The sequence below is a fragment of the Galleria mellonella genome, unplaced genomic scaffold (assembly GCF_026898425.1).
Source record: "Galleria mellonella isolate WM207_F2 unplaced genomic scaffold, CSIRO_AGI_GalMel_v1 utg78, whole genome shotgun sequence".
Lineage (NCBI taxonomy): Eukaryota > Metazoa > Arthropoda > Insecta > Lepidoptera > Pyralidae > Galleria > Galleria mellonella.
Genome location: NW_026442151.1, coordinates 7,474,084 through 7,494,711, shown reverse-complemented (window position 1 = coordinate 7,494,711; position 20,628 = coordinate 7,474,084). Strand labels below are relative to the sequence as shown.

General features: G+C 33.8%; 1 protein-coding gene across 4 annotated transcripts in view; it reads right to left on the bottom strand.

Annotated features, from left to right (window-relative positions):
- The window catches only part of LOC113517599 (integrin alpha-PS2-like), a 176,776-nt gene that overhangs the window by 75,368 nt on the left and 80,780 nt on the right, over positions 1-20,628 (bottom strand). For all 4 annotated transcript variants that reach the window (XM_052901488.1, XM_052901490.1, XM_052901489.1 and 1 more), the window contains exon 3: positions 1,395-1,492. In XM_052901488.1, coding sequence (XP_052757448.1) covers positions 1,395-1,492 — 98 coding nt within the window. The remainder of the gene's footprint in view (positions 1-1,394; positions 1,493-20,628) is intronic.

Below are 20,628 nucleotides of genomic sequence, written 5' to 3'. Positions count from 1 at the left end.
CATCTATCTATCTATATTACTAACAATTGTTAGCCTTAATACGTCTTTCTCGGCTTTATGTGTTGGCGTATGGCGGTGACGTCACGCGAGCTCTAACAATGACCCATATAGTTCACGGCTCGTCTTGGCACACCCTTCCTGCTACACCCATCAGGGCAGCCCGGTTTGTCGTGCTCGCTTGAGACGCTCTTACCCTAACACTAACTTGCGACCAACTTTAAATAATTAAACACAAAAAAACCGACTTGAAATGTGATAAAATCAGTTATTTTATATATATAAAAACTAAATTATAAAATGGAATTTAATAAAATTTCTACTGTACCAATATGTAGGTATTTCCTTTCAGACAAGAAAAAATCTTAAAAAACATAAAAACAACAACAAAATTGGGAACATCCTAATTTTTAAAGCTGGTTGAAAAAGGAAGACGATCTTCGGTAGTATTTTTTTATGTTTGTCACCTCATAACTCCGTCAGTTATCCAATTTTTTATTTGCAAAGATAAAAGTACTTTCAGATAGATCCTACAGGAATTTTTATTAGTACTTTAGTTTGTTTTTTTAATGGGTGATAATGGAATGGCAACCCCGCCCGCGTTGTCGTAATACGCTGGCGGGTCACCAGTGAGCGATGATAGATGACGATGAAAGCAGGTCAGTTAGCCCATCATGACAAATTCCACTTAAATTTACCACGATAGTTTCCAAGGGGAACCGCGAGGAGGTCGACCTGATAAGGTGTATTGTTAGCAATGGGTCAGTTAGACCCCATTACTAACAATCCCTTTATCCCAGAATATTTAGTTTTATAATATTAATAACTAGTTTTGCAACGATAAAATCTGTATTTTTTTGTGAAACAAATTCCACTTAATTTAAAATGAACAAGACACATCGATCAACAGAGAAAGAGTACGTAAACGCAATATATTTAAAATAATAAATTTTAGAAAGCGTACCTAAACGAGATAAAATTACATGTTAATTCCCATCAATCAGGATTTTACTTCGCAAAGAAAGACATGCGGCTTTAAAAGCTATAAAATTCATATGACATACAATTACTCCCCCCCCCCCCCTCTTACCCCTGCTTTCTTTTTACCCTTCTACGTGAGACTTTAAGCTTGTTTAATTAATGAATGTCTACCTAATTAGTTTTGGGAATTGTTAGTAACTGGAATATGTTATAACATCGTTAGTAACATCCCCATTAATCCCCCCCCCAAGTCATCATGGCTAATTCATTATGACGTTCCAACTGACCTGACTCAATTCTGATCATCACTCACTAGTACCCCACCAGCGTGCAGCGATTGTACAAGCGGGGTTATAACTTCTTTTACTTAATTTTTTTTCTTCTAAGTTCCAGTAGTGTTTTAAAGGTGAACTTACCACAATGGGACCGTTGCTACCGCTGCTGCTGAGGGTGGCTCCCAGCCACTGGTACGACTTCTGGTCGATCTGATTGCGGTGACTGTCCTCGTTGTTATCTAGAACAAATAAATATTTTCTTTTTAAAACGTAAAAAATATTAATTCACTCTTGCGCCACCTACCCACTTCTATCTGTTCTCCTTTAACCAAAGGTTGTCTGTAAGAGGTTGCCCTAGCGATAAGACCGCCTTTTGTACCTTTACGTGTATATTTTAATCTGTATTTTAAACTACTGTATTTCATTTGAATTGTTTATATGTTATTGCCTATTTTTATGTTTTTGGTGCAACAAAGAGTTAAATAAATAAAACAAATAAATATTTATTTTCACCATAATAAAAATAATAAACAAGTATATATATAATTTAAGACTGCGTCCCATATAATAAAAAGAAACTTTTAAATGGTCGCGTATTGCGCGGTTTCAGAGATGTTTTCTCCCACGAACACTCAGGTTATGGAATGAGCTCCCTGCCGAGGTTTTCCCAAGAGACTACAGCATGGGGTTCTTCAAAAGGGGGTAAAGAGGTTTCTTTAGGGTCGGCGCGTAATACCTCTGGTATTGCAGGCGTTCATAGGCTACGGTAACCGCTTACCATCAGGTGGGCCGTATGCTTGTTTGCCACCTCAGTGGTATAAAAATTTTTTATTTTATTTAAAAATTAAATTACTGAAGTGATTGTGATATAATTTCTATAAGACCAATTCGGTATATACATGTATATATCGTGAGGTGATCCTAACATAAGACGTAAAGAGAAACGTAAAGGCTTCTCTCGTCTATTTAGTATATTATGTATCCTATATGAACGCTCACATCGATCAAATTGACATCAATTTTGGATCCATCAATAGCAGATGTAACTTATTGAGGAAAATTTTAGACATAAGTTCTTAATCTACTTATTATTCAGATATTGTTATTGTCATTGTTAATAATTATTAAATATTACAATAGTGCATGTGGTGTTCGCCTGTAAAAGACTTTTTATATTAGGCAAAAATATTTTTTGTGTTATTAATTAAGTAGCATGTAAAATGTAAAAGTTGTATGTGAACCTTATTAAATAAATAAATAAATATATGCTAAGTTAGGTAAAACCTACCAGTGTACCAAACACATGGATATTTCTTACTCTTTCACGTTCCCGTACACGCGGGAAGAACTAGTATTGCATATTTCAATCAACAATTACATTAGAATTATCTACAGAACTGTCTATAAATAAGTAATCATTTTTCTGCATTAAACATAAACCAACAACTTGAAAAATAAACATTATGAAGTAAACCCGTCGACATATAAAATCTCTTATATAAAATTCATTGGTACACGCCATCATTTGTATTCAATAAATTCATCGAATGTATTATTAATATATATATTATTACTATAATTCAACCAGCATCCACATATAGTGATGCTCAATACATATTACACGCCATATTTGGCGTTATGTGACCACTAAATATTACGTGACAAGAAATATCATATATAATAACTTAATTCGTATACCAATACATTCGTCTTCGGAGAAAATTCAATTTTATTGAAACAAAAAACAGTACGTTGATGGATGGAACGTTTTGGTACGGGAATGCGCGTTTCCATTTAATACACATCCGATAATAACGTTTTTATATTATTTATGATTTTATATTTATACATTGAAGTTAATTAATAATTAAATTTAAAATATAATAATTAATTAATTAATTTTAAACTGCGTCATTTACACATATTCTAATTACACTATCAGAACAGCGCGATGAGTATTTTTTGCAGCTAAATAGTACCTACATACCTGCTTTTAAATGTAGGCGATAAATAAACAGGTATGTAGGTATTATTTACATGTAAAAACTTTTCATCGCGTTAAATTCCGATAGTGTATTTAAAATATTAATACTCGTTTTTCAACCAACTTCAAAATACTCTTCAGTCGAAATAGTTTTAACTAAATAAGATTTAGTTAAAACTATTTTTAATTGGTATTTATTTTTGATGCATCAGTAAATTATATTTGCGACAAAGGCATTTAGGAAAAAACTAGTTTATAGAAGAGAAAACGTGTTATATCCATAATTTAAGACTATATTCCTTTAAAAATCCGACTTCTGTTGTAGCAAAACAAGTTATTTTGATTTAAAAATGAAACTACTGTACCGAATTTAATAAAAATTCTATATGACCGATCTGTAAGTATACTCTTACAGATAAAGAAAATATTTTCCAAATCCGTTTACAACCGTCGGAAATATGAGGTAACGAACATAAAAAAAGTACAATCGTATTGAGAATCTGCATATAAAAGTCAGTTGTCAAAAAAAAAAAGAAAACTTGTCTGCCGTGACACAGTGAACTCTCGCAATGGGCGTGAAGGTACGTCCCACTGAAATACTATGCTCACATCACTAAAAGGGGCGTAATTTCTCAAGTCATAATTAATATTTAAGTGAAAGCGTACGTTATTTTTAATTATCCTTCGAGTACGCATTGGTGAGTTAATAACGGGCTCACGAGTCCATTCCGGCCCTCAAGACGGATCGCCCCAGGTTCTCCTCGGATTATAGGGTATTATGTATTAAAAAATGCAAGCCACGTGATTGATTAATCGTGTTTTAATAGTAAACAAAAATGTTGAACAACTATAATTGTAATTTTTAAGGAAGTAATTTTTTCTTGAATGGAAATGATCCTTGTTACTATTATTATTATAAATATAAAAGTTAGTTTGTTTATTTGTTTGTTACTTCTTAATAAAACAGCTTAACCAATTACTATGAAATTTGCTATACACGTACTATATGGAATGGAAAAAGACATAGGTTGTTTCCTATACCAGTCAGTGAGTACATATCTATGACTATTTCAAACAATTTTCAACTATTTCAAAAAATCATATAACAAACTTTGCCATTATTTAAATGCATTTGTCAAACTTAGTCAACATCTAAATGTATTTTGTCAAACTTAGTCAACATCTAAATGTATTTTGTCAAACTTAGTCAACATCTAAATGTATTTTGTCAAACTTAGTCAACATCTAAATGTATATTTGTCAAACTTAGTCAACATCTAAATGTATATTTGTCAAACTTAGTCAACATCTAAATGCATTTTGTCAAACTTAGTCAACATCTAAATGCATTTTGTCAAATTTAGTCAACATCTAAATGCATTTTGTCAAACTTTATAATTATTTAATCGTATTTGTCAAAATTTTATAATCATTATCTAAGCTGCTAGCTAACGTGCAATGTGACGTTAAGAATTAACGTGCTAACTCTTAATAAATTAACTGATACTTATTGATGTGTTTTCTTAAACTTCATTAACCAGAAATTGAACCTCATTAACGTAGAGGCACGTACCTGCCACGTTACAAGCTACGGTGGTCATTAATATTAGAACAAGCGGTCACCCTAAAGACATTTGCATAATATTAAAGTTGGTCATTTTATCATGTCACCCGTCAGACTTAATGACAAGGGCAGCTAATGAGTTACATACGTCACACAAACATTGCCCGCTGCCGACGTGGGCCGGGGACACGGCGACTAATCGCATCCGACTCGGCCTTTTAAACTGATTAAGTACAGTCGGCCGGGGAATTCATATTATTTTTTTTTTGTAAAATAATTTTTAAATAAATTAGAGAGAATTGGACTTTTTTTCATTTATTATTGTTCCTGTGTTTATTACAGACAGTCGATGAATTATTTTTCTTACGCGAATTAATCAGAGAAATACTGTTTATTTATTGTTCCTTTCAAAATATAAGGATTAGGAACAGTAGAATATTTACCAAAAAAAAAGAAATAATAAAAAATAAATCGCATACCTAAATAAGCCGTCCTAGTACTTAAAAAATAAAATAATACAAGAAAATATTAAGTTAAACAATTTTTTTTTAATATTTCCATTAATATATTTTACATATAAATTTTCTTTAAGTCAATTTTTGCTAGAAACTTTAAAAAAAAATATGGTCCATTATTTAATTCTAGTGCTCACTCTGGTATAATCTTTAGTATTTATTTGACATAGTATTATATAGTAACACCATGTATTAGTATATAATAAACACAAAATTTATTTTTTAAGAGTCTTCTGAACAAACAAGAGTCACAAGAGAATCACACTATAAAATCAATTAATTTAAAAAAATGGACTTCAAATTTATTCTAGATACCTTTTACAGCACTACGGAGAATCTCACTACAACACAACCGCAGATAAAAAAGACATTGTACTTTTTTATGCCACAAATTAACGCTTTTGTACTCGACGTCACATAATGACACGTCTGTCTCATTAACTGCTACTGTATTGCTCAACTGTTTTTAGGGTTCCGCACTTAATAATTATCATCATATAATGTTTTTTCTATTTAATATAATAGTTTCCATTTGTCGACGAAACTAATTCATGCATTCTCTTCCAGCCAAGTCTATTCCAGGCCTCTTTCGAGGCATCTTTGACCTTCTTATACGACATGACACTTAGTGCTTCCTTTATCTGTCCCATATAGTTATTTCTCGGTCTTCTCCTACCACTTTTGCCCTCTAATTTTCTTTCTACTATGCTCTTTAAAAAATCGTCATGATAAGATAGTCCAGCATTTTGCCTTTTCTATTCTCTATTGTTTATATTAATGTTCTTTTCTCATTCGTCCTTTTCGAGACTTACTTTTTCTGTCCAATTTATCCTTTCCATTCTCCTCCATATCCACATTTCGAATGTCTAATTAATTAAATATAATATTACACTTTATTGCCCCAAGTAAGTATCTATCTGTCTCCCTATTTGACAAGATTTTATTGTAATCTTTTAGAAAGAATAATAATGAATATCTGTCCATTAGTCTATTTCAATTGAACTCACTCGTAATGCCTTGCCTACTCGGCAATGGTCTAGGCATATAATAGGCTACCCCTACTTTTCCCGTGGGTGTCGTAAGAGGCGACTAAAGGAGGGCAAGAGATAGGCAGCAGCGTCCCTCTTAAAACATCTTCAAAGCCTAACAGCCTGGCAACTAATAGCAAAACCCATAAAGGGATATAAATAAATATTTACCAGAGGAAGACTTTGTACAAAAGTCGATTGCATGGGTACCTCTGTCCCATTCGTGTTTCAACCGTGAAGCAGTTGTGTTTGCATGGCTATGTTTCGGTTTGAAGGGTGGGATATGGCGTGAATTTACTGGGTACAGAGGAATAACACCTGAGTTCTCAGGAATGGCAACGCATGGGGGGTACCATGGGCGAAACGGTATACTCTGTTATGGCCATGGTACTGCTCATGTCTATAGGCGTTGGTTACCACTTTCCATCAGGTGGGCCGTCAGCTTGTTTGCCATAATAAGTTGTATAAAAAAAAAACAATAAAGTAAAAGTAAATAAAAAAATTTAAGATTGTAACTCAATTTTATAAGAATAGAATAGGTAAAAACACGTTAAATACATAGATATGTATCTCCTGACAATTGAAGGCGCATCCTTACTACTATTTGATATTATAAATGTGAAAGTGAGTTTGTGTGTTTGTATGTTACCTTATAGCGCCTTAACAGCTTAACCAATCACTGTGAAATTTTCTATACACGTACTACTGAGAATGGATAAAGAAGCTTTTTATCCCGGTCAGAAAACATGTCCCGGTCACGTGAACAAAGTCGCAGGCAAAAGCTCGTTATTCGATATATAAAAAAGACAGTTTAACTTTAAAAACACTAAAAAGCTTAAGGTTGGACTGGGAGAGAATGTTTTTTGTACCAAACATTTTTTTTACAATATAATTAATAAAGAATAAATTAATTAACACGGAACCCTCAACGCGCCAATTCGCTCGCACTTGACTCGAGTTTTTTAATAGTTCTTTAAGCATTTTTCTAACATAGTGGTGTAACAAAATGATATACGTAGTTCACGAATCGTGAACGAACTCAGGTGACTCATCAGTATGACATTTCTGTTTATATTCACATATCCAGTGTTCCAATTGAGTCATATTGACTTTCTACTGGCACTTCGTGGTTTCGGGAACGATCACCAGTCTTTAAATAACGAGACCCTAAAGTTTTATGGCGTTATGATGGTGATTATTACGATGAGTAATTTTAAACATGATGTTCGTATGTACTTGTGAAGAGCATGGATAATGAACAAAAACACATGTAGAATTTAAACATTGTTTTAAACAAAAATAGAGTATTTGCACATATCTATTTACATTTAGAAATGTAGGAAACATTTATTTATAAACACAGAGCAAACGACCAGTTTACAATACCGACACCATTTTACACTAATGGAAAAAATTAAGATTTGAATTTTTTTTTTGATCCCTTAATTTTTTCCATTAGTGTAATAATAATTCTATATTACGACACTGGCTGGTACCACAAGTTGAAAATAAACATATATTTTAAAAAGAAATAAATATTTTTAATAATTATTTTAAATTTACGATTAGATTTTTAAATTGTATTAAAAATATATGAAAACGTATATGTAATTTGATGTTTCATTATTACTATATATTACAAGTAACCTACACTAAATTCGAAACCTATTTTGATAAATCTCTCTTATTTTTTAATAATAAGTTATTAATTTAATAAATTTAATTAGTAATTAATAGAATAATTAACAAATTTAATTAATTAGTTTATACGATAATAAATAATTCAATATATAATATAAACATTCGTATCTTATGTCCCTTTGAAATATCATAATTGTATACTTATAACAATACAATATTCAACTGATATTTATAAAAAATGTCACCTTGTGGTCCCGGCATAGAATGAACCACCCCTTCCTGACTCGTGGGTGTCGTAAAAAGCAAATAAACGAATTTAATGATTGAGAGATGGACAGCAGTACCCCTCTTAAATCATCATCAAAGTCTAATTACTGTTGCCAATCCGCTTGCCAAACGTCGCAACTACTGGCTAAACCTCCCTTATGGAGGAAGTCTAAGTCCAATAGTGGACAGTTAACGGCTGACACAATCGAATACAGTTTAAACAAACAAAGGCCAAAAAATTAATAAATATTCAACAAAATTCAATTCCTATTAAAAACCGCAAACGCTTTATTTTGCATTCATTTAAATATCCCACTTTTACTATATAAAACATAACAACCCTCCAAAAATATGAAAAACAAATTACTATCTGTCCCATTCGTGTTTCAACCGTGAAGCAGTTGTGTTTGCATGGCTGTATTTCGATTTGAAGGGTGGGATATGGCGTGAATTTACAGGGTACAGAGGAATAACACCTGAGTCCTAAGGAATGGCAACGCATGCGGAGTATCATGGGCGAAACAGTATACTCTGTTATGTCCATGGTACTGATCATGTCTATAGGCGATGGTTACCACTTTCCATCAGGTGGATCGTCAACTTGATTGCCATTCTAAGTTGTATATAAAAAAAAAATACTAAGAGAATTTCGTATAAATTCCGAAAATAAATTAAGCACAATTTACAAATAACTCGCATTCAAAAAATTCATTCGATACGCACGAAAAGGTCAGCGACATACGTAATAAAATATTTACGTTGTTAAACTTAAAGGCCAGTTGTATTACGGAACCCTACAAAATTAAGAATGTACCAAATGATATAAAGAACCCAAGATGTACAATCTGTGATGACCTTTATGGTGCAACTACTGGTTTAACCATAATATATAACAGCTTGATTCCCGCACTATTAATATTTGTAATATGCATGTAATGTAATATACACATGTATATAACACATGTTACACAGCAGCTTCTATACCCGCACTACGAATATTTGTAATATACATGTAATGTAATATACACATGTACATGACCTGGCTTAACACATGTTACCTAGCGGCTTCGATCCCCGCACTACTAACATTTGTAATATGTATGTAATGTAATATACACATGTATATAGCACATGTTACACAGCGGCTTTTATCCCCGCACTACAAATATTTGTAATATGCATGTAATGTAATATACACATGTATATAACACATGTTACACAGCGGCTTCTGTCTCCGCACTACAAATATTTGTAAATAGCATGTAATGTAACATATATACACATGTATATTACAAACATTAAGACAATTTTTTTTAATTTCAACAGCATTTTATATTACTATTTATAACCAGAGACTAAATGGTGAAAATTTTTATAAATTTTTAACCGACTTCAAAAAGAAGGAGGTTCTTAATTCGATTGTACATTTTTATATTTGTTAACTCTTAATTCTTTTTTCTTCTAAAAGCATATACTTACAGATTGGTCCTATAGAAAAATAATTATCAAAATCAGTTCAGTAGATTTGTTTTGAAATTTAAATAATTGAAATAACCAATTATTAACCAGTTATTTTACTGCTGTATTTATACGTATAGTTATTTCACAGCAGTAAAATAACTAGTTAATAATTAGTTTATATTAAATTCTTATAAAACCATAAGAATTTCTCATTTTGTTTTTAAATGTATTAATCTTGTTTTTTTTTTTATATCAATGAATGAATATGGATGGAACCCAACTTTTAGCTGTTCGAGACTCCACCTCCTGTAGGTTTTTCAAGTTAAGTGCTACCCAAAAAACACTTAATGCTTGATGTTTATCAATACAGTACCTTATAATCAGGTTCCATATTTGTCACGGCACTAAAGCCGTGTTGGTACAAAATTACATGTCATTGAATGTCGGAACTGTATAAAGGACTAGTTTAAAACCGCGACTTCATCCGCGCGACCGAGAAAAATATTTGAAGTGAAGAAGAAGAAAGATTGTAGCCATTTAAAGCCAAATAGCCATTAAAGCAATTTTTTAACAGTTCACTGTCAATGTTCTTAATTTTATCCAACACACACAATGACAGAAACATAATGATGATGTGTCCTTATATATCTGACAGCTTTCATAGCGCAGCGGTAAGTATTGCGTAAATTGCGTAAATAATAAGAGTTCGATTCCCGGTTGGGCTAATTTAGGAAACTTCGGAAATATTCCAGATCTGGGTGATCTTGTAAATGTGTCCTTAGATGTTTGTTGGTTGGTAACTTTGTTTGTTGGTAGTTGGTTGTTTGGTAGGTATAGTAGCATATACACACATATATAACACGTAATGCAGGGGGGAGGGATCATTAGTTACTTTGCAAGGTTTATTGCTAGCAATATACCCTGTCAGGTCGACCTCCACGTGGTACTCTAGGCGGGGTTACCATTCCATTATCATCCATTAAAAAAGCAAAACAAGTGCGAATCGGACTCGCGTAATGAGGGTTTCGTACAAATTCATCAAATTTAGTTTTTTTTTATGTGAAATTACTAGAAATTTGCGGTTTCACGCAAAAACTATTGAACGGATTTGAATAAAATTTAGTACACAGGTAGATTATGTCCTAACTTAACACATAGGATACTTTATGTACTGATTCATGCAAGCGAAGCCACAGGACCCTGCTTGTTTGTCTATGTGACAGTAAACGTTTATTTTATTTTCAGTAATCAATTAATAAGTGATTTCTTGTAATTGTTTGTATCTATAATAAGTTTACTATTGTAATCTTTTGAAGGAAACAATAAAGAGTATCTATCTATTTTTTATTAATTCTTTTTATCGTAATTCAAATTTATTACATTATTTTATTTTATATTACATTAAGAGACACGAATTGTTCAGTATGATACCCAACTTAGACGCGTACGGCGCGTTTTCAGAGATGTTTCGTCCCACGAATGCTCAGGTTATGGAATGAGCTCCCTGCCGAGGTTTTCCCAAGAGACTACAGCATGGGGTTCTTCAAAAGGGGGGTAAAGAGGTTTCTTCAGGGTCGGCTTTATTGTACGTAACGACCCTAGTATTGCAGGCGTTCATAAACTATGGTTACTGCTAACCGTCATGTAAGTCCTGTGCTTATTTGCCACCTCAGTGGTATAAAAAAAAATACAAGAATAAAATTTGTTATTTTATTCTTGTATTTTTTTTCTTCTTCAAAAATTCTTCTTTTTTTCAAATATACTATCTATTTTTTTTTATACAACTTAGAATAGCAAACAAGCTGACAACCCACCTGATGTAAAGTGGTAACCGTCGCCTATAAACATGAGCAGTACCATGGAGATAACAGAGTATACTGTTACGCCCATGATACTCCCCACGCGTTGCCATTCCTGAGGACTCAGATGTTAGTCCTCTGTACCCAGTAAATTCACGCCATATCCCACCCTTCAAACCGAAACACAGCCATGCAAACACAACTGCTTCACGGTTAAAACACGAAAATCTAGTTTCTTTCCAATCATTACCAGCCACTTTATTTCTATACAACTACATTTATGTATAGTACATCAATACAGCTACGCTTAAAGTAATCGATTGGCGATAATCGTTATGTGATAATGCAAATCGAGTCATGTTATGACAAGAATGTTTTTTTTTTATAGTCCACTCTAATGTACCACAATTTTGGTCATCCGCCGTATTCGCCGCTTTATCTGATGCCACGAAATTGATGGTTAACAAGAAGTGATATTGGTGGTTTTTTTTTTTTTTTTTATTAATCGCGACGAGAGATTGATGTCTTAATAATAAAGTTTTACGGTCGACAAGAGCGGAAACTTATTCTGTCAATATCGATTATTATCTTTGAATAATAGCTCTCGTGATTAATACGAGTACGTATGGGAATGTAATTATTTCGCGTCCGTCGGAACAGTTATATACAACCGACTTCAAGGAAAGAAAGGTTCTCAATTCTATTGTAATTTTGTTTTATATTTGTCTTATATTGTTTTATATTATTTGTTTTAGATTTGGAAAATTGATTTTTTTTAATTTGAAAGAATAATATATCTAGATGCTATAGAAGTTTTATAAAAATCGGTTCAGTATTTTCATATATGTATAATGGTTATATTTAATTCATTGATCTACAAATAATCTCACTTGTATATATTGACATTTTCTTGTCTTTTTGGCTACATTTTTTGTTTTTTTTTTATGTGTATTGTTTTTTGAATATTTTTTTTTATATTTGTATGAATTGTTTTTTTTATTGTTGTTTTAAAACTGTAAATAGCCGTCCGTGAAATCACTGTATAGTTTGCACAGAACAGCGAACTGTGAAAATAAATAAACTGCTACAGCGTAATGCTAAGTGCTGGCCACGTTGGCAATTAAATGTAGCAAATAGCCCCCTATTGTGGGGTTTTGGCAGTAATTACCACGTTTGGCAGGCGTATTGGCAACCACAGTTAAGCTTTGGTAATGTGTAAACTTTACCATAGATATATCATAAAATATACTGTGAAGATCACGCCCATATCATTCTTGAAAACTAAGGTATACATCCCCATATTCAGTATAGTAAATTATATCTACCAAATTACACTATAATATCTATGTTTTCCCCCTAAAAGCGTTCAAGCAAACATGTTTTACAATCGAGCATCAATAAACGAAGCTTATATTTTATTTGGGCTATAATGAAAGGAAACGAAGCAATTATTCGGTCCAGTGATTCCATAAACTATGGAAGTGTAGGAATATCAATAATAAACACGCCTGCATGCACAATGCACCATAGATGACAACATTAATAGACAGATAAACTAGTTAAAAACAGTTTTGCTGAGATGACAACAGTTATAGAAGGAAAAACAGTTTCTGCTAAGATGCTAGCAGTTATAGATGGAATAACTAGTTAAAAACAGTTATTGCTAAGATAAGAGCAGTTATAAATGAAAAAAAAAAACTAGTTAAAAACAGTTTTTGTTGTTATTAATAACTAGTTTTATTGTTAGCGATTAAAATCCAGATTTTATGATTTTTATGTAATATTTCATCTATCAATCATTTATTTATTCGCAGTCGCCACCTTGTGGACAATGAGGCATCATCAATATCCTCCCGCATAAGGCGGGTTTTGCCACACTTGGCAGGCGGATTACCGCAGTTATAGCTTTTGGTAATGTTTTAAGAGGGGCTTTGCGGCCAATCCCTTGACCATTAATTTCCCTTAGACCAATCTGTGAGTATTACCTTTCAGATAAAAAAAAATAATTTCCAAATCAGTTACAATTTAGGGAATTATGAGGTGACAAATAAAGAGACAATGCAACCGAATCGAGAACCTCGTTCTTTTTGAAGTCGGTTGATTAATTTTAATATTATTTACAACTGCAAACCCCCCTCCCCCTCCCCTCCTTACGGAGGTAGCCTATGTTCAGCAATGGACATTCAATGGGTTATATAAAAATAGTATGAAACCAGTAAGGCTGCACCTCTATTAAGACAAAATTACTGCCGCTATGTCACGGTCAAAAGGTTCCGTACCTACATGCAATTAAAGGACAATATGGAAGCGTCCCTTTTATTTTTAACCGACTTCAAAAAACGAGGTTGTCAATTCGGTTATATTTTTTTTTAATATAAAATTCAAATGGGACCAACACGGGAATAAATTTTCTAGATAGATAGATAATTTATTTACAGCCTACAAATTACAATACAAACATACACATAATACACAGTAAAAGAGATAAAAGAATGAAAATAAAAAAGCAACAAAAACAAAAAGCAAAATATATAAACCAACAATTTCCTTTCTTTCCTTTTCCTTCGTGCGTGTGCCATAATACAATAATACAAAATGGTCACAACTCAGTTTATTGCTTGGGGAGAAAGGGATTGTTAGCAAAGGAGTTTGACAGTCCCAATATTACTAGCAATATGCCCTATAAGGTACGTGGTTCCCCCTGGAAACCATCGTGAACAATTCTTATTGAATTCGTCACGATGCGCTAACTGACCTGCTTCATCCTCACCTATCATCCTTCATTGGTGCCCCGCCGGTGTATACCGATAGCGCGGGTGCGGTTACCATTCCATTATCACCCATTAAAAAACAAACACAACTTCTTAACGGTAGAAACACGAATGAGACAGAGGTGCCCAAGCAGACAACTTTTGTACAAAGTCTCCCTCTGGTGACTATAAATACTATGCTAGTAAAGTCACAAGCCCATTAATACAGTCAATCAAAATCATTCAAACATGAAAGAACATCCAAACATTAATTACACTGTTCCACAGCTTTAGGGCGGACCCCCTATATTACTGTTTGACAATAGCTCATCAGATATCTCTTAAACAAAGGGCTGTAATTACAAAGATTTATTGTACCGATTAATTGGTTACGTTAATTAAACATTTATCTGAAATAGAAGCAGCTGGTCCTATCTGGATTGGATTATAGCAACATTAATAGATAATAGAAAGGGTTAATAACCCTTTCTTGCAGTTGGTAATAAATATTACTTACTGACAAGACTACAAGTGAGTCTATTACCTATATTGGATACTAAATAAATAGACAGATAGATACTCTTTATTGTTTCCTCCAAAAGATTACAATAGTAAACTTATTATAAATACAAACAATTACAAGAAAATATTACACTGAGAAAACAATTGGCGGCCTTACCGCTTGTATTTGCAACTTCGTTTTTTTTTATGCTACTTAGAATGGCAAACAAGCTGACGGCCCACCTGATGGAAAGTGGTAACCGTCGCCTATAGACTTGAAGTACCGTGGATATAACAGAGTATACTGTTTCGCCCATGAAACCCGAAATGCATTGCCATTCCTAAGAATTCAGGTGTTATTCCTCTGTACTCTGTAAATTTACTGCCATATCCCACCCTTCAAACCGAAACACAGCCATGCAAACACAACTGCTTCACGGTAGAAACACGAATGGAAGAGAGGTGCCCATGCAAACGAATTTTGTACAAAGTCTCTCTCTGGTGATCCCTCGTACACTTAAGGTTTCAACTGGTCCTATCTAGATGGACTGACTGCTGATGATGTCATTGAGACAATGATAATGAATGTAATAATCAAGAAGGAACTTTGTTAACACGAATTAGAAAATCGCATTCAAGTGAACCCAAGAGAAGCCAGGTGACTCGTATTGTTTGCCAGCTCTCTCCGAATGTCATCGCTTCGTTTCAAAACCCGTTTGTGGAGTGGCAAACAAACGGTTCAAGTAAATTTCATGTATTCCGAATATATTATAGTAAATATTTAGTTTAATATTCAGTACACGTGTTCTAACTGTTTCACCCGGTGGTAGGGAATTGGTAATTTTTTCTAAATAGCCCCGAACATATGGCAATGCGCCGACTTGTCCTAAAGCAAACAACACTTGTACAATTGGTGTCAGACAACATATTTAATACACTAACGACTCGCCCCGGCTTCGCACGTGTCTATAATATAAGAATTTCTATTTTTTTTAAATAAAATATAATTGAATGTTTCTCGCTGATTGATGTAACTTTCTATAAGCACAAGAATTAAAAAGAAATATATTATTTGTTATATATATATATATATATATATATATATATATATATATATATATATATATATATATATATATATATATATATATATATATACACACACAAAACATTCTGACAGTTAAAAAAAAAATAGTAGGACATTTTAGTAACTGCGATCCCAGTACAGAATAGGCCACCCCCTTCTTTACTGTGAGTGTCGTAAGCGACTAAGGGAGGGCAAGGGACAGGAGGCTGCTTCATTTTCAAAACATCATCAAAGACTAACTGCGGTTGCCAATCCGCCTGCCAAACGTGGCAACTACTGGCAAACTTCCCCAAGGAGGAGGCTTACGTTCAGCAGTGGACAGTTCAAGGCTGATATGATAGAGTAGGTCACCATGAGACCACAATTGTAATATTAATTGACACACATTACAAAAAAAATCATACCAAAAATGAGGTTGATAGTGATCAATCAAGAAACAACATACGCACAATTAACCACAAGTGGTCCGGGCAATTCATTCAATTTCAATTTAGTACAATTGGTGCTACGGTCGGACCACTGATTGATTGCTACGTTATTTACTATAAGAGATTATTAAATTATTCAATTATAAATCTAATCAAATCCGTATTGTATGAATTGTATAGTTTTGTTTTTTTTTATTTTATTATACCACTGAGGTGGCAAACAAGCATACGGCCCACCTGATGGTAAGCGGTTACCGTAGCCTATGAACGCCTGCAATACCAGAGGTATTACGCGCGCGTTGCCGACCCTGAAGAAACCTCTTTACCCCCTTTTGAAGAACCCCATGCTGTAGTCTCTTGGGAAAACCTCGGCAGGGAGCTCATTCCATAACCTGAGTGTTCGTGGGAGAAATCATGTTTAATTAGTTTTAATAACAACATGGTAAAATATATATATATATATAGAGAGAGAAAGTACATATATATAGATTATACATAGATAATTTATTTGCATTACTTACAGCACACAAACAACAATAGACATAAATGCGCAGTGAAAAAAGATAAAAATATACATATTTTTCAAATTTTCCATTCATACGTGTGCCATAGTGACACAAAATGGTCGCAACTCAGCTTACTGCTTTGCCCTAAAAAGTGCAAAACACTGATATTCTGTTGTGGCCAAGTGAGCCGCGAGATTCCATAGAAAAAATATTTATAAAAAAAAAAGAAAGAAAGAAGAAATATAGATAAAATACATTATATATATATATATATATATTAAAAATAAAAAATAATAAAAAAAAATCAAAACGATATTTTTATATATTAATTTTGAAAAAAAAAACCATTTGATAACATGTAAACAGCCAAATATTAAAATAAAATCGATTGTAGGCGCCCAATGCGATTTATAACCAATACATGTAACAAATGTACAATGTACATTTTATCAAATTTGAAAATTCAGGTATTTAAGGGTTAAAAATCTCCCATAAAAGCATGAGTTGGTTTTTTTTTTCGCATAAATTCATCAATGATTTCATTACAATGTCAACCCTAAACAAGAGGTCGTTGAACTGGGCATGTGCGCATACGCATGGACTCGTAATAAATGGCGCTTCTGAAGGAGTGCAAACGCATCGGGCATGACCTCGATACGGAGAGGCGCTAGACGTGCTAGTGTGACCATGTTTTATGATTTTAGTCATATACTAAAAATATATATGTCATTTTATTAAATTTTATACAATAATAAATGAACTTTTTTAATAACCCATATTGTATTTTTACCTATGACTTTGTCCGCAAAACTGGAATGAAAAAACCATATTTTCTTTACAATCCTAAATGCTAATCTTCTTAGTTATAAAATTGTTCTATCTCTTTCTTTTGTGCTAAATTCTATATTATAATTTAAAATAGACAAAACAGTGATATATTTAAAACAAATTTGTAGAAGATTTTAGTTTTTATGAAAAATAAGGGTACATGTATACCAAATTTCATAACAATTGGTTATCGCATAAAGCTCTATGATATACAATGACCAGATAAAGCAAATTTACTTTTACATCTAGTATATAATTACCGTGTGGTCCCGGCATAGAATAAATCACCTCTTTCTTTCCCGTGGGTGTCATAAGAGGCGACTACGGAGGTGGAAGGATAAGCAGCAACGTCCCACTTAAAACATCTCCAAAACCTAACTGCGGTTGCCAATCCGCCTGCCTTGCGTGACAACTACTGGCACCCCCCTCCCCCTTAAGGGGGAGACTATGTTAATGAACAGTTCAAGGCTGATATGATGATGATGATGATACCCTAGTAGTAGTTGAAAATAAAATTAGTAAGGATTCTAATATATTAATACTTTATCCACCATTTGTACGAAACCATGGTCACCCTACATCCACTTGAGGCAACTCATTGATTTATGTTTTATCAGTGCACGATGCGTTAATATTGTGCAAAGCTCTCGACTCGATTTAATGCATTCGAATACTTTAATACGACGTGCACTCAAGTTTACTGCATCTATTTCTTTCAACGATCAATAAAGCAAAGGTTTTGTAACAAACATTTGATGTCTCTATTCCATTTATAGGATACCAAGTTTTACCCGCGACTTCGTCTGCCCGATCGGGATAAAAGCGTATGTTCTTTTCCGTCCCCATATAATAAAGTTGCCAAAGGTTGCCTGGAAGAGATCGCTTTTAGCGATAAGGTCGCCCGTTGTTATCTAACTGTAATTATTTCTTGTAATTGTTTATATCTATAATAAGTTTACTATTGTAATCTTTTGCAGGAAACAACAAAGAGTATCTATCTATCTATATTTATTGAATAGTTAGTACATAACAATTTCACATGTAAATATTTTCATACATCTTACATTATCCTGTAGTGTGATTTAACTAAATCGTAAAACCATAAGGATATAATTTTAAAATTGGTGTTCACAAAATAAATTACTTCAATTGTGGTAAAACCATATACATATATTAATTTAAAAACTACTGCACCGATTTCGATAAAATTCCTATGGGAAAAATCTGTAAATATATCCTTTCAGATAAAAAAAAAAAGAATATTCTGAATCAATTTACAACTGATAATTTTCAACCGTGAAGCAGTTGTGTTTGCATGGCTGTGTTTCGGTTTGAAGGGTGGGATATGGCGTGAATTTACACGGTACAGAGGAATAACATCTGAGTCCTCAGGAATGGCAACGCATGGGGGGTATCATGGACGAAATAGTATACTCTGTTATGTCCATGGTACTGCTCATGTCTATAGGCGACGGTTACCACTTCCCATCAGGTGGGCCGTCAGCTCGTTTGCCATTCTAAGTTGTATAAAAAAAACTATCTTCTTTTTGACCTCGTTTGAAAATAGAATCGAATTGAGAACTTTGAATTTAAAAGAAATTCATTGAATAATGTTCTATATATCAAGTGAACACGACTGGCCCTTACGCACGAGCAACTGCGTACAGATTCATTAGCAATACGCGACCGATTTGCGGTTTGCAATCGACACCCCGCGGCGTGCGATACTTGCACCGCTGCCCCTGGACTATACCGGTGATTGATGCGTTGATTCGATTGATTAATAAACACAATACAACTGTTGTGGGGAGAAAGGGATTGCTAGTAATGGAGACTGAGAATCCCATTGCTAGCAATATACCCAACCAGGTCGACCTCCTCGCGGTCCCCCCTGGAAACCATCATGGTTAATTCCTGATGAATTCATCATGATGGGCTAACTGGCCTGTTTTTCATTCTCATCTATCACCCTTCACTGGTGCTCCGTAGGCGTATCCCGTTAGCGCAGGCGGGGTTACCATACCATTTTCACCCATCAAAAAAAAAATACAACTGTTGTTTTAATACCAATAATAAAAGATGTGAAAGATGCACAAGGTTTTTTTTTTTATTTAATAAATGACCTATTTATTTTAACTTGTATCTTAATTCTAAAGCATGCAAGTATAGTAGTAAGGGCGAAAGGTATTGTTAGCAATGGAATTTGACAGCCCCATTGCTAGCAATTTGCTCTATTAGGTCGACCTCCACGTGATTCTCCCTGGAAACCATCGTGAACAATTCTTGTTGATTTCGTCACAATGGGCTAACTGACCTACTTCGTCTTCACCTATCATCCTTCACTGATGCCCCGCCGGTGTATACCGATAACGCATTCCTCTGTACCCTATAAATTCACGCCATATCTTCACCCTTCAAACCCAAACACAGCTATGCAAACACAACTGCTTGACGGTTGAAACACGAATGAGACAGAGGTAGCCAAGCAAACGACTTTTGTACAAAGTCTCCCTCTGGTATACCTTAGATCACTTACAGACTAGCCCCAAAACATTTGCTATTCCAAGTAATGCAAAAATACGTAAATACCAACTCGACGGTTGGAAATAATTCGTAAAATGGATTTATGGCGAGACCAAGGAAACAAACCAGTCTGCCGAAACAAGTGTCGACTAATATTTGCGTTTCGCATACATACCGGTTTAAGTTGATGTCATTATCTATTCGACTCGCTCTAATGGATCTTTTAGTCTCTTTCTTATGATAGTTCCATCTTTATGAATATTACAAATGTTTAAATTTATTTGGTGACTCAAGACCGTTCTTTGTGGCAGTCTGTGGGAGAGAGAGGGGGGAAAGGGATTGTTAGCAATGGAGTTTGACAGCCCCATTACTAGCAATATGCCCTATTAGGTCGACCTCCACGTGGTTCCCCCTGGAAACCATCGTGAACAATTCTTGTTGAATTCGTCACGATGGGCTAACTGACCTACTTCATCTTCACCTATCATCCTTC